This window comes from Gobius niger (assembly GCF_951799975.1).
Source record: "Gobius niger genome assembly, chromosome: 7".
In the NCBI taxonomy this organism is placed as follows: domain Eukaryota; kingdom Metazoa; phylum Chordata; class Actinopteri; order Gobiiformes; family Gobiidae; genus Gobius; species Gobius niger.
The window spans coordinates 35,872,574-35,887,553 of NC_136858.1; the positions used below are offsets into that span (position 1 = coordinate 35,872,574).

The 14,980-nt window shown below is 38.9% G+C and overlaps 1 protein-coding gene across 1 annotated transcript in view; it reads left to right on the forward strand.

Annotated features, from left to right (window-relative positions):
- The first annotated feature begins 277 nt into the window (after positions 1–277).
- The window catches only part of btaf1 (BTAF1 RNA polymerase II, B-TFIID transcription factor-associated), a 56,711-nt gene continuing 42,008 nt past the window's right edge, over positions 278–14,980 (forward strand). Inside the window, exons 1-10 of the mRNA XM_079560561.1 lie at positions 278–679; positions 4,430–4,553; positions 4,667–4,781; positions 8,182–8,325; positions 8,509–8,696; positions 9,935–10,068; positions 10,187–10,316; positions 10,403–10,471; positions 12,088–12,177; positions 12,287–12,382. Of these exons, the coding sequence (XP_079416687.1) occupies positions 666–679; positions 4,430–4,553; positions 4,667–4,781; positions 8,182–8,325; positions 8,509–8,696; positions 9,935–10,068; positions 10,187–10,316; positions 10,403–10,471; positions 12,088–12,177; positions 12,287–12,382 (1,104 nt within the window). The 5' untranslated portion in view covers positions 278–665. The remainder of the gene's footprint in view (positions 680–4,429; positions 4,554–4,666; positions 4,782–8,181; positions 8,326–8,508; positions 8,697–9,934; positions 10,069–10,186; positions 10,317–10,402; positions 10,472–12,087; positions 12,178–12,286; positions 12,383–14,980) is intronic.

Below are 14,980 nucleotides of genomic sequence, written 5' to 3' on the forward strand. Positions count from 1 at the left end.
ATTTAAATGAGCTCCTCTATGAAGAAGACACAATGTTCCCGTCTGTCATCTGTTACGGAAATGCTGGCCGCGTTTGAGAAAGCGCTTAAAATGAGCAATAAATCAACATCTTGTGAAATTTCAACAAACAAATGCCGTATTTATTATATTATTTTTTGTGTGTTGTAGTTTCCGCTTCTTTTTTTTTAGCGCGCGTTCTGATTGGCTCTCGTTTGCCGGCTCTGGCCAATCACCGCTCGCCTGCCGCGGAGGAAGGAATAAATGCAAGATGGCTCCTCATATAAAAACAGTCTTCTGGGTCGCCCCGGCCGCGCATCAAAATAACTCTTTACACCTTATTAGGCTGAAATATTTATCCGCACTGAGTTCCGAGGGGTGACCCGGGCTGTGCGTCGGTATGCTTAGGTAACCCGTCGGGGATACTCGGCACCAGAAAGCGAAAACTAAACTTTTTTGAAGCCATGTATCGGCGCCGCTGAACTGTTCCAACGGGCGGTAGCTAGCTAGCGGCGGCCTGGGCTAGCGGGTTAGTTAGCATTTAGCGGCTAACTAGCTCATGACTTGGGACTGTTATTACCCCCTAAAACTGAAAGAAGGGAATAGCGGACGGTCCCGGTGCCTTGTCTGATTAATGTTGGACTTGAATGGCCTTATAACAAAAGGCGATGGCTGTTACGAGGTGAGATACTTTTTTTATATTCCAAGCTTTGGTGCTAATGTAAGCTAACTTTGGTATACAGTGGCATGGCGAGGTGTAACGTCTGGCTCAAGGTTTAGGTTTACATCTGACTTTCAACCACTTTCTCTAAATGGCCATATGTTGCTCTCGTGCACGCCTTAAGATCTTTCTAAGCGTGGACGTCGTCACTGTTAGCCTTCCTCTTTGCTTGTGGAGTTCTGCCTTTTTTAATATATAGCGTGCAGTTCTGCTTTCAACCCCCGTAATGTGTCATAATTGCAGCTGCCATGTAGAATTGAGGCCCATCCATTTGCCTAATGGTTTCCTATCCGCGCCTAACTTGTGTAAAGTTGGCTGCAGAATCCACAAATTAAATGCCCTTCCCACTGTAATGGCATTAGGAGTCCGGATGTCTAAACAACGAGCTGCTGGTGCTACAAGTACATGACATCATAACACACTTCATACACAACTTTGCCTTGTGGTTGATTTGGTATTGTAGGGCACCTGCTGTTAAAATGCTTGATTTCCCCCCCAAAAAAACAAATAGTACATTTTCTGATATGGGTTATGGATACAAAGAGGAAATCCCATTTTACAACCCAAAGAATATTTTTCCCAAAACAGTTGTTGTTACTGCCACATAAGTTATAATTTAAAGCCTCTGATCATTCAATTAATACAAGAACACAGTGTTAATTTTGACAACATATTTTGTTTTAGTCTTAGTCTTTTTGTATTTTAATTTGAGTCTAGATTTAGTCGACTAAAATTGCATGTCAATTTAGTCGACTAAAATTAAGACTAATTTAGTCGACTTATATTTATAATATTCATTATAATCATATTTAATCTTGTTCCTCTGCTTCATGGAGCTGCTCCACATGAATAAAGCTCAGAGCTTCTCATTTGACAGTGAATTTAAATGATATGAGGTAGGGCTGCTCGATTATTGAAAAAATAATAATCACGATTATTTTTGTCATAATAGAAATCACGATTATTCAAACGATTATTTGTTGCCTTTAAAAAAATCCATCAAAAAAGTGACAAAAATCCATTAAAAAAGTGACAAAAATCCATAAAAAAGACAAAAATCCAGTAAAAAAGTGACAAAAATCCAGTAAAAAAGTGACAAAAATCCATCAAACAATTTACAAAAATCCAGCAAAAAAAGTGACAAAAATCCAGCAAAAAAGTGACAAAAATCCAGCAAAAAAGTGACAAAAATCCCAAAATTTAAAATTAGAAAGAAAAAAAATGAAAAAAATTGAAAAAACATTTTTGAATTTTTTTTTGAAAAAAAAAAAAAAAAAAAAATTATAATCGATTTTTTGCGATTATGCTAATTTTGTAATCGTTTACTGTTGTAATCGAAATCGTAATCGAATTTCGATTAATTGCACAGCCCTAATATGAGGCTTTTTCAGACGGTCAATAGAAGTTTGGATGATTTTAGTCTCTCCTTTTTATTTTTATTTAGTCTTATTTTAGTCGACTTTGCATTGATAATATTCATTATAATCATATTTAATCTTGTTCCTCTGCTTCATGGAGCTGCTCCACATGAACAAAGCTCAGAGCTGATCCTTTGGCAGAGAATTTAAATGATATGAAGTTTTTTCAGACGGTCAACAGAAGTTTGGATGATTTTAGTCTCTCCTTTTCATTTTTATTTAGTCTTATTTCAGTCGACTAAAACATCTGGACATTTTAGTCACAGTTTTAGTCTCATGAAAAAACTTTTAATTTAGTTTTAGTCCAATTTTAGTCGTCAAAAATAACACTTTGACTAAAATTAAGCCTAAATATTTTAGTCGACGAAATCAACACTGCATGAACATAAATGAATTTAGCATTTTGTTACTGCAATACCTGCCTCAGAGCCAAATTACTTACTTCTGACTGCACTCGGAGCAATATTTTGAGACAACTCTAGTGTTAATAGGATATGTGACTGAATTCTGGCGCAGTATTGTGAATGAAGCTTCAGCAGGTGTCCTTGATGTCAAAGTCGTGACCATAATTTCAATAAAAGAGCTCCTCAGCCATTGACTTTTTTGTGCCTTTCACACAAAGAGCGCCCTGGTGGTAAATGTTTACTTTTATTGCAGTATATGTGATTCAGCGGCCGTGGGGAGCTGTTATAGCCTCGGTAGAAGCAACAGAAACTGTCAGACCTGCTTAAAGTTTAAGCCCCACACTGGCTCAGAGTGAGTGGCGAGTGCTAATCCACTGTGCCGTATTATTAGACTGCTAATGACCTAAGTGTGCGTGGCCCTGATAAACGGTATTGTGTGATAATATTGTGTTTGGGCAGGGCAAACGAAGACCAGGATGCAAATGTCCAAAGTGTGATAGATTGTAGGGTGTTAGTAATTGTCATAGATGTTTGCAGTAAGTTAATTTAACCTCTTAACTCCCGCCTGAACCGAGAGGATCTTTTTCCTCACGTCATCAGATTTTTTTTTTCCATCATTTTTTTGTTGGGTATTCAACTCATTTTTGTAACTTTTTTGTCATTTTTTTGTCACTTTTTTTGTCATTTTTTGGTCAAATTTTAATCAAATTTTTGTCATTTTTTTGTCACATTTTTGTCACTTTTTTGTCATTTTTTTGTCACTTTTTTGTCACTTTTTTGTCATTTTTTTGTCAAATTTTAATCAAATTTTTGTCATTTTTTTGTCAAATTTTAATCAAATTTTTGTCATTTTTTTGGTCACTTTTTGTCACATTTTTGTCATTTTTTGTTATTTTTTGTCACTCTGTCATTTCTTTGTCACATTTTTTTAATTTTTTTTAATTTTTAGTCACATTTTTGTCATTTTTGCGTCATATTTTGTCCTTTTTTTGTCACATTTTTATCACATTTTTGTAAATTTTTTGACATTTTTTCCTCAATGTTTTCTCACTTTTTTGTCACATTTCCATCATTGTTTTTGTCTCAGTTTTGTTGCTATTTTCACAGCTTTTTTCCTGAAGCTTTTGGACTGGGGTAAAGCTGGAGAAAATGTGCTCGGTTCAGGTGGGAGTAGGACTGCAGCTAACGATTATTTTGGTAATCGATTAATCGGTTGATTAATCTACCGATCATTTTTACGATTAATCGCTTGGCTGTGACAGGTGCATGGAAATTGTATTTATCTGACGTTTGTAGGAGGCTCTTTGTTCTAATTCTGCTTTCTGATTGGACAAGACAAAGACAGATATTAATGAAATTTATAATGTACAAAACACTACAGACACTAACTTTAAAAACAAAGTAGGCTTTCATCCAAAATACATAATTGTCATGTCTTTTTTGCTCTATTTTAGTCTGTGTTTGCTGGAAAACGATTAATCGATTACTGGAATAGTTGACAACTTTTTAGTAATCGATTAGTTGTCGATTAATCGATTAGTTGTTTCACCCCTAGGTGGGAGTTAAGGGGTTAAGAGCACAAGAAAGCCATTTGGGTAAAACTACAGCCTGTGTTTCTTTCTGTCTCAAAAGAAAAAGTGCAGATCTCAGATATTTTGTGATCTACTGTGGCTTCTTTCAACATGAACATCGCCTAAAATTGTAATAACCATATTTTGCTGTTACTAATGAGGAAACCTTGGCCAGTTCAATGCACTGTCCTGTTAATTTGGAGCTTTCTCACTGCAAAGAAGAACACGTCCACCTCAAAAAAAGCCTTCAACAAACCACAGTGAAGAAAGCGTATCTGTGATGAGTCAGCCGGCTTCATTTATTAAATCACATTCCAGGCTTGACCGACTGTTCATTCTGCTGGACACTGGGACGACGCCGGTGACCAGGAAGGCGGCAGCGCAGCAGCTGGGGGAGGTGGTCCGTCTGCACCCACACGAGCTCAACAACCTGCTGTCAAAGGTATGGGTTTGTGTTTATCGACTGGAGATGACACTTCTAGCGTTCTCTTTGTCACCGAGTCTGTTAAACTGGAATGATTGTGTTAGTGTTAATTATCACAATGATCTCTCAAGGTTTTGACATTTCTAAGAAGTCCAAACTGGGACACTCGGATAGCTGCGGGCCAAGCTGTCGAAGCCATAGTGAAGCATGTTCCTCAGTGGCACCCGACCCCCCGACCCAAAGAAGGTGAGCACGACTACTGTATGTGTAGACTCTCTCCAAGTGCCGTCTTCCACCAAAGCTATTAGAACGTTTGTAAAACCTCCTGGAACACACAGCGAAAATGCAAAACTATCACCACCAAGAAGTTAGTTATGCAGTTTTGCTTTTGCCATTGTTCTTGAAGCAAAACTGTCAAGGTATGAATACTTCCTTCCTTCCGTCCTTCCGTCTTTGCTTGCCTCCATCCTTCCTTCCTTCCTTCCTTGCTTCCTTCCGTCCTTCCTTCCTTGCTTCTTTCCTTCCATCCTTCCTTCCTTGCTTCTTTCCTTCCTTGCCTCCATCCTTCCTTCCTTGCCTGCTTCCTTCCGTCCTTCTGTCCTTCCTTCCTTCCTTGCTTCCTTGCTTCCTTGCTTGCTTGCTTGCTTCCTTCCTTGCTTCTTTCCTTCCTTGCCTCCATCCTTCCTTCCTTGCCTTTTTTCCTTCCGTCCTTCTGTCCTTCCTTCCTTCTTTCCTTCCGTCCTTCTGTCCTTCCTTCCTTGCTTGCTTCTTTCCTTCCTTGCTTCTTTCCTTCCTTGCTTCCTTCCTTCCTTCCGTCCTTCCTTCCTTCCTTCCTTGCTTGCTTCTTTCCTTCCTTGCCTCCATCCTTCCTTCCTTGCCTTTTTTCCTTCCGTCCTTCTGTCCTTCCTTCCTTCCTTGCTTGCTTCTTTCCTTCCGTCCTTCTGTCCTTCCTTCCTTCCTTGCTTGCTTCTTTCCTTCCGTCCTTCTGTCCTTCCTTCCTTCCTTCCTTCCTTGCTTCTTCCCTTCCTTGCTTCCTTCCTTCCTTCCTTGCCTCCATCCTTGCCTGCTTCCTTCCGTCCTTCCTTCCTTCCTTGCTTCCTTCCTTGCCTCCATCCTTGCCTGCTTCCTTCCGTCCTTCCTTCCTTCCTTGCTTCCTTCCTTGCCTCCATCCTTCCTTGCTTGCTTCCTTCCGCCCTTCCTCCATTCCTCCCTTGCTTCCTTCCATCCTTCCTTCCTTCCTTGCCTCCATCCTTCCTTCCTTGCCTGCTTCCTTCCGTCCTTCCTTCCTCCCTCCATTCCTCCCTTGCTTCCTTCCTTGCTTTCTTCCTTCCTTCCTCCCTCCATTCCTCCCTTGCTTCCTTCCTTGCTTCCTTCCTTCCTTCCTTCCTTCCTCTGGGGCTGAATCGCGGCAGCAGTCTGAGCCCAGACTTTCCTATCCACGCACACTTCCTCCTCCTACTTTTGGCCTTCATCTATACAACATAAGAACAGTAGTTTAATGTATAAGTTCACCTAATCATTTGTGAAATTTTCTGCCAAAATGATCCTAAAAACAACACTGATCCAAACAAGGCTGAAATAGATATCGTTTTTGTTTGGGGCTGTGTTGGCTGAACATGTATATCTGTCAAATTGAAGATGACATTGATTTTGCAGTGTATTGTTACTTCTGGCGATATGGATGTTGTGTCGTCTAATGTTTAGATCATTTGGCAGTATAGTTTATAGTTTGCACCCTCAGTTTGCATTTAATGAAGCCCCTTGAGGAAAACGGTGACGTCTTTGATCCCTCCTGCTGTTGAATGAGCTCGTACCGTAGCCCTCTGTGTCCTCTGGCAGTACAGCAGCTCTGTCCCTGTTCGCTCAGGTGTAGAAGGACATTAGAAGGCACGCTGTGCAGCGGCACTTACAGGCAGCTTAAAATATTTGGTCTATCAGCAGTATTTTTCTGCAGCAGGCTTTGTGATAACCAGCCTATTTGCAGTTCAAAAGCATAAAGTAGTCTGATGGTGTTGACAGGCGGCAGGAGGAGGCTTAGCTGTACACACACACGTCACCCACCTCTACCACCGAGCAGGGAGTCGTTTTTTTCAAAGTGCTTCCTTTTACTGAGAACATACTGCGGACTTGCATTTTTTGTCAATGTCATTTTGTGAAACAGGCCAGGCAAGCAGTTTTCTGACATGTACTGGATTGAAAATAGGATTATGTGCATACAATCATGTAAAAGGCCCACCGTGTCAATAAAACTGACTCGTGAACTGTCGTAAACGGACACTTAGATTGTCCTGTGAGATTCTCTTGAGGAAACTCTTTGGGAGAGGTCTTGAAAGACAACATTTTTTACTGTGACAAAAGTACAGGCTAAAAGGAGCTCTCTGTTCTCACATTGTATTGTGGAGTTTGCATGAGATTTTTCTAATGCCCCTTTCTCACCGCCAACTAGGGCTGCACAACATCTCCAAATGATTTGTTTATTTGAGAAGTTAACACTCTACTCAAAAGGAGTGGGCCGAAGCAAGAGCTTATAAATGCAATTATCAATTAAGTGATGCAATATCCATATCCATCCATCTGACAGATTTGCATAACCTTCAATAAAAAAAGGAATAGTAACTTAAAGGAATAGGCCACCGTTTTTTCCATACTGAGATATGTTCTTACCTGAGCTTTGACGAGTTCTTTAGGACCTGTCTGATCTTCCCCCGTGCCTTCAGTCACGTAAACACAGCGCAGACGGCGTTAGCATTTAGCCTCTCCCTCTCTCCTCTATAGCTCCAAAACAGGTCAAGATAGAAGCTACCAAGCTCTTCCACGTTTTCCCTATTTAAATATGGTTACGTGAAGTGTTCCACTACAAAGTATAATTACACAAAATTAAACAATGTGGATTTTCTAAGCGGATAAAAGGGGGAACTATATTGTAAGGCGTAATAATACCAGGAGTAGTTTGGCATCCGCACAGTAAAGTGAAGATTACTGCGTGGATTTCGAACTACTCCTGGTATTATTACGCCTTACAATATAGTTCCCCCTTTTATCCGCTTAGAAAATCCACATTGTTTAATTTTGTGTAATTATACTTTGTAGTGGAACACTTCACGTAAACATATTTAAATAGGGAAAACGTGGAAGAGCTTGGTAGCTTCTATCTTGACCTGTTTTGGAGCTATAGAGGAGAGAGGGAGAGGCTAAATGCTAACGCCGTCTGTGCTGTGTTTACGTGACTGAAGGCACGGGGGAAGACCAGACAGGTCCTAAAGAACTCGTCGAAGCTAAGGTAAGAACATATCTCAGTATGGAAAAACGGTGGCCTATTCCTTTTAAATACAAAAGTTCTAATTCAGTTCAATTTTATCCTCCTTTTGAAATGCGATTGAATGAAAAATCAAATGGCTTACATATTTAGCTTAAATTTATAATTAATTCCTACGTTATAGCAATATTCTAGATCAAAACGCTTTTTTTTTTCTAAAATCGTGCAACTTTGCCAGTAATCCAGGCGTTGCATTGCTTGCTAATTAAAATATAACCTGTTCTCCATAAGTACCATTGTGTTTTTCCTCATTTCTCTTTTATGTTCTGACGCGGGCCGGGCACCCTGCATGCTGTTTTTTGTGACACTCTTCTTCTCTTCTCTCCTCAGAGTCCTGTGAGGACTTGTCTCCAGAGGAATCATCCTGTGATCGTTTGAGTTTCCTCCACTTTGACATCTCCAGATTGCTCAAACATGGCGCGTCGCTGCTGGGATCCGCCGGGGCAGAGTTCGAGCTGCAGGACGACAAAACCGGTTTGTACAGGAACTCTGCTCAGACATGTGGCCTTTGTTTTTTGTAATCTTCACAAGAAAAGTGTTCTAGATCTCAATAACTGCAGTTCTATGTGTTCGATCTGACTGTGAAGTTCAGACACTACTAACATGTGTCTGACACGGTTCAGCGCGTAACTGACCTGCTCTCGCGTCGTCTTTCAGCTGAGATGGACCCGAAGGAGCGCCTGTCCCGGCAGAGGAAGCTCCTGCAGAAGAAGCTGGGTCTGGACATGGGCGCAGCGATCGGGATGGACACAGATGAGCTCTTCAACGACGAGGACCTGGACTACAACAGTGCCAGGCCTCAGGGGGGCAGGAGCACCCCGGGGTGCAGCGCCCGTGAGCATGTGGTGGGTCCCTGCAGGCGACAGCGTCTGCGGTTACTATTACGGGCACCCTTCAGCACGCTTGGAAAAATAAATGTGCATACCATGAATATTGCGCAACATGGTAATTATCCTGACAGCCCGATCTGAACTTAAAGCCTACATTACCAATAAGCTCCTCTTGATGCGCCGCCATGTGCGCCGCCATGTGCGCCACCATGTGCGCCACCATGTGCGCCACACTCCGGCGCTGCACCTCGCACCTCCCTCACCCGTTTATTATAATGATCCATGCCCTCACCTCACTCACCCCTCACCCCTTCATGCCCCCGCACCACGTAAACACAAACAAGACAAGAGTGAACAAGAGATCGCAACTGTTCAAAGCAGAAGCAACAGTTAGCAGCTAACAGTTTAGCATTATGACAGAAGTTTACAAATCGTGGTGAACTGACAAACATGTGACCGACCTGCTCTGATGCAGCTGAAATGAAATGTCCGTTTGTTTATTATTCCAGTATCTACAGGAGCTGTCAGGTCTTTTTCCTCCCCTTTTTTTCCTCACAAAGCAAAGCAGCACCGAGTGGCTGAGGTGTTCAAGGGTTACGGGGAAATAAAAGTACTGTGCTGTAAACTTAGTTTTAAATGGAATTATGATGTTCTAAATGTACAAAAATAGTGACAGACTTTCAGAAATGTTGCAGTTTGGAAAATAAATGTAAATCTCAAAATATTTACTTTGTGCATATCTTATTTATGCGGAATAATTGTGTGTTTCACACAAGATTAATGAGATTTCCGTAGCTCATTGAATCCAGTCAGAGCAGTGTGTGGTCTGAACAATGTGGAGGGGAGAGAGGGAAGTGATGGGGGTGAGGTGAGGGGGGGGTGGAGCAGAGCAGAGTTCACTACTCCACCTACTGATGAAAAAAATGTCTTCAAAAAGACCTCGTTTAAGGCAGCTTTAAGTCAGTCTCGGAATATATTATAATTTACTGAACAATTGTAATGATTAATACACAAAACCAAAAAAAGTACATGATGTAAAAGTTGTTTTCTGTTTAAGTCATGTAATGACATATAATCATGTATTTCAAAGCCTCTGACAATCTAATTGCTGGTTAGAAAAAGTCTCTTTTGTTTTTGGGATTCAATTTACCACTCAAGGTTTCTGGGAAAAACAGGCAGAGAATAGGCTACATTTTTACAGCGACAAACCATTCCTCCTCTAATTTCATTTTTGTGTCACTGTTTTCCTTCAGCCCATGCAAGCGGCCGAGTTGATCGACTCGGAGTTCAGACCGGGAATGAGCAGCCGGCAGAAAAACAAAGCTAAGCGGATGGCCAAGCTGGTCGCAAAGCAGAAGTCCAGAGACATGGATCCCAACGAAAAGAGGTGAGAGAGAGGCCTTTTTTACTGTCTTTAAACCTGACACAGTAACAGCCTTTTGTTTTAGTGTAATTACTAGTAGATGATTACGGCATAAGACTCGATGATCTCCTTTGATCTTTAGTAATGACAGCTTCGAGGGTGAACCTGAAGAGAAAAGAAGGAAAACGACCAACATTGTAATCGACCAACCGGCTACAGAGAACAAAGTCTTAATCGACAACGTCCCGGACAACTCCTGCCTTTTAGAGGAAGTAAGAGCACGTATAACTTTGATAAGATGGGAAAAGTGTAAGTGGCTTAAATCCCATTTCCTGATGTATTTTATCATGTGTTTCAGTCCAATGAGTGGCCCCTGGAGAGCTTCTGTGAGGAGCTCTGCAACGACCTCTTCAACCCTTCGTGGGAGGTGAGTCATTAACCCCTTAACTCCCACCTGAACCGAGCACATTTTCTCCAGTCCAAAAGCTTCTGGAAAATGGCAACAAAACTGAGACGAAATGTGACAAAAAAGTGAGAAAACATTGACAAAAAAGTGACAATTGATGAAAAAGTGGCAAAAAGTCACGAAAATGTCACAAGAAATTGAAAAAAAATGGATGAAAAAATGACAAAAATGTGACAAAAAAATGACAAATGTGAAACAAAAATTATAAAAAAAAAATACAAAAATGTGTCAAACAAATGTCAAAAATTTGACAAAAATTTGACAAAAATGTGATCAAAAAATGACAAAAAAAATGACAAATGTGACAAATAATGACAAAAAAAATGACAAAAATTTGACAAAATGTGACAAATGCAATAAAAAATGGACAAAAAAAGAACAAAGATGTGATACAAATTTGCCTTTTTTTTGGACAAAAGACAAAAATGTGATAAAAATCTGACAAAAAAAATGACAAATGTGACAAAATGACAGAAATGTGACAAAAAAATGACAAAAAAAATGACAAATGTGGCAAAAATGCAATACAAAATGGACAAAAAAAGAACAAAAAAGTGATACAAATTTGACTTTTTTTTTGACAAAAGACAAAAATGTGATAAAAAAATGACAAAATGTGACAAAAATTTGACAAAAAAATGACAAATGTGACAAAAATTTGTTAAAAAAATGACAAAAAAATGACAAATGTGACAAAAATGCATTAAAAGATTGACGAAAAAAAGGACAAAAATGTGATTAAAAATGACCCTGACGTGAGGAAAAGGATCCTCTCGGTTCAGGCGGGAGTTAAGAGGTTATAAAAGCAATTCATTTCTTTTTAATTGTCAAAAAGCAAATCTGTGATGTTTGATGTTTAGGTCTTTGTCTACGAGTTGGACCACTTTTCGCACCTTTGCTTCCATGTATTTTTTTTTTTTCTCTCTAAGATTCTCTCTTAGGGAGAAGAAAACACATGTCTCTTCTGGGAATCATTCCTTTTTTTCACTTTTTTTAGGTTTTCTGGTGGACTATAAACATATTTAGTAGGGCTGGGAATAAAATAAAAATATCGGATCACTATTTATCAGGTTTCACCATGCTTTCAATACTTGTGTTTGGAGGCCTTTTTCTCATGCACTCCTTTGTTTGCATTTGGTTTATAAACTTTGGACACATGACTCTTTTCTTTTTATACATTTTTAGGTAAACATATTACTTATCATTACATACTTACTGTATCGCGATATGTATTGGATCGGCCCCTGAGTATCGGGATACGTATCAGATCGTGACAAAATCTATCATCCCAGCCCTAATATTTAGCACACAAAAAGTCAAAATTGTGCCCTTGTGGAAGTTTCCTGACAGCAGATTGTCCACTTGAAGTGAAAAACTGGCACTTGAAGCTAGCTGTCAGCATGTAGCATGAGGCTAGCATTAGGATTATGATTAGCATTCTCTGTTATATGTACAAATTTGGGCTATTGAATCACTTTGTCCTGTCTTCATTTGGTAGAATGCATATTTTTACTTTTCCCTCCTTATCCACAGTAGTTTAAAGATACAGTTAAAAGGAATTGTATTTTTGCTTCTAGATTCGTCACGGCGCTGGCACAGGTCTCAGGGAAATCCTAAAGTCGCACGGAGCAGGTGGAGGGAAGCTCGTGGGAAGCACTGTAGACCAGGTAAGGTACTCCTTAACATGGAATGAGAGTTTCGAAAAGAGTTTTTGTAATATCCTGTATCTCCCTCTTAATTAATGACACTGCTAAAGTGCGTGTTTGCTTGGTGCAGATGTTGCGGCAGCACCAGGAGTGGATCGAGGACCTGGTCATTCGACTGCTCTGTGTCTTTGCTCTCGATCGCTTTGGAGATTTTGTGTCTGACGAGGTGGGTCTTTTATTTACGTATTCAAACTGTTTTCTTTCCTATTGTGTCCTACTTTAACCCCTGAACTCCCACCTGAACCAAGCACATTTTCTCCAGTTTGGCTTTACCCCAGTCCAAAAGCTTCTGGAAAAAAGGCGAGAAAATAGCAACAAAACTGAGACGAAAACAATGATGGAAATGTGACAAAAAAGTGGGAAAACATTGACAAAAAAGTGATGAAAAATTGATGAAAAAGTGGCAAAAATTTCACAAAAATGTCACAAGAAATTGACAAAAAATTGGCGAAAAAATGACAAAAATGTAAAAAAAATTACAAAAAAATGTCCAAAAGATGACCAAAAATTACAAAAAATGTGACAAATGTGAGAAAAAAGTGAGAAAACATTGACAAAAAAGTGATGAAAAATTGATGAAAAAGTGGCAAAAATGTCACAAGAAATTGACGAAAAAATGACAAAAATTTGACAAAAAATGACAATAATAATAATGATAAATTTTATTTATATTGCACTTTACATTTCAACGAAACCTCAAAGTGCTACAACAGAAGAATAAAATCAGATAAAAACAAAAAGAACATGTGATTAAAATGTGACCAAAAAATGACAAAAATGTGAGAAAAAAGTGAGAAAACATTGACAAAAAAGTGATGAAAAATTGATGAAAAAGTGGCAAAAATGTCACAAAGAAATTGAAAAAATTGACGAAAAAATGACAAAAAAACGACAAAAATGTGATAAAAATGTGACAAAAAAGTGACAAAAATGTGATGAAAATTTGACAAAAAACATTACAAAAAATTGTAAAAAAAATGACCAAAAATCTGAGAAAAAAAATTGTAAAAAAAAACACAAAAATGTGACAAAAAATGACAATAAATGACAAAAAAGTTACAAAAATGACTTGAATACCCAACAAAAAAATGATGGAAAAAAAAATCAGACGTGAGGAAAAAGATCCTCTCGGTTCAGGTGGGAGTTAAGAGGTTAACCTGGGAGGGTGGAATGCATACTGCCGTTGTGCGCCCCTGGGAAAGACGGTGTCAGCCTGAATGGTTCCTTGTCACAATGTCACCAAATATAGCGTGTAGATTTCTTCGGAATTGTATGTCTTGCCACGTTGCTCCAATGTATAGCATTTCTACTTTTTTTTTTCCCCCCAGAATAAGACACATGAAACACCCTGAACATTTTGTCGACAATAGTTGTGGTTATTTTTCACTGCTGTAAAAGGAAGTCACAAGAAAACTGTGACCTGTGATTTCCCTTTGGTAATGGACACGTATCAGATTCTATTTTTGTTCTATTTTACGGCTTACACTGTGTTAAATGTCAGATCAGTTCATATTAGAGCTCAACAACTTGTTATAAGGCAGGGGTAGGCAACGTCAGGCCCGGGGGCCAAATCCGGCCCTCCAGCATAGAACCTTTGGCCCTCAAGATGATTTTGAGAAAAATTATTATACAAATCAGAAGTACTTTAATCGTTTTAGAGTTTAATCTTAACCTCTTAGCACCCGCCTAAACCAAATGCATTTGTCCTCTGTGGCTATTATATAGGCCTGTGTAGCACCTCATTTGAAAGCTAAGACCCACAAAACTGATCTTTTTCCTCGCGTTGTTTCCTTGTTGTGTCACCTTTTGTATGTTTTTTTTTTCTTTTCTTTTTCTTTTTTGTCACATTTTTGTTGAATTTGTGTGACATTTTTGTCACATTTTTGTTGAATTTTGACACATTTTTGTTGAATTTTTGTCACATTTTTGTTGAATTTTTGTTGAATTTTTGTCACATTTTTGTTGAATTTTTGTCACATTTTTGTTGAATTTTTGTCACATTTTTGTTGAATTTTTGTCACATTTTTGTTGAATTTTTGTCACATCTTTGACACATTTTTGACGAATTTTTGTCACATTTTTGACGAATTTTTGTCACATTTTTGTTCAATTTTTGTCACATTTTTGTTCAATTTTTGTCACATTTTTGTTCAATTTTTGTCACGTTTTTCGCGTTTACATCCTTGTTTTTTTCTCACTTTTTGTGGCTGTTTTGGTGCTTTTTTCCCCAAGAAGCTTTTTGATTAGGGTAAAGCCAAACTGGAGAAAATGGGATCCGTTCAGGTGGGAGTTAAGAGGTTAAATGAGGCGTTACACCTATAGGCTGTAAGCTCCAGTTGAGAAGCTTTTAGATTTAGGTAAAGCTGAAAGGAGAAGATGTGCTTGTTCAAGGCAGGGGGTTAAGTACTGTAAAAATGTGAGAAACTCTGTCAATTACTTAAAACTTTCCAAACAGGAAACACCAAATTAGGTCATAAATTATGCACAGCACTGGCGATTGTAGAAAATGGTGCTTTACTTTTGGCTAAAATTGTCACAATAAAGAAAATCGGCCTCCACCAAGCAAACCTGCCTACCCCTGCTCTAAGGGGAAGAGATGATATTTGTGGTTGTTTGTGCTTCTCAAATTGTAGGTGCTATATTGAATGCTTGCAGCTTTTACCAAATTGCCAAAGCTTTTTGTTTTTAAATAAATCTGATTAGCTATTACTTAATTTTGCTCAAAATGTCTCCAGATATTCTCAAAACAAGATGCACAACAAGT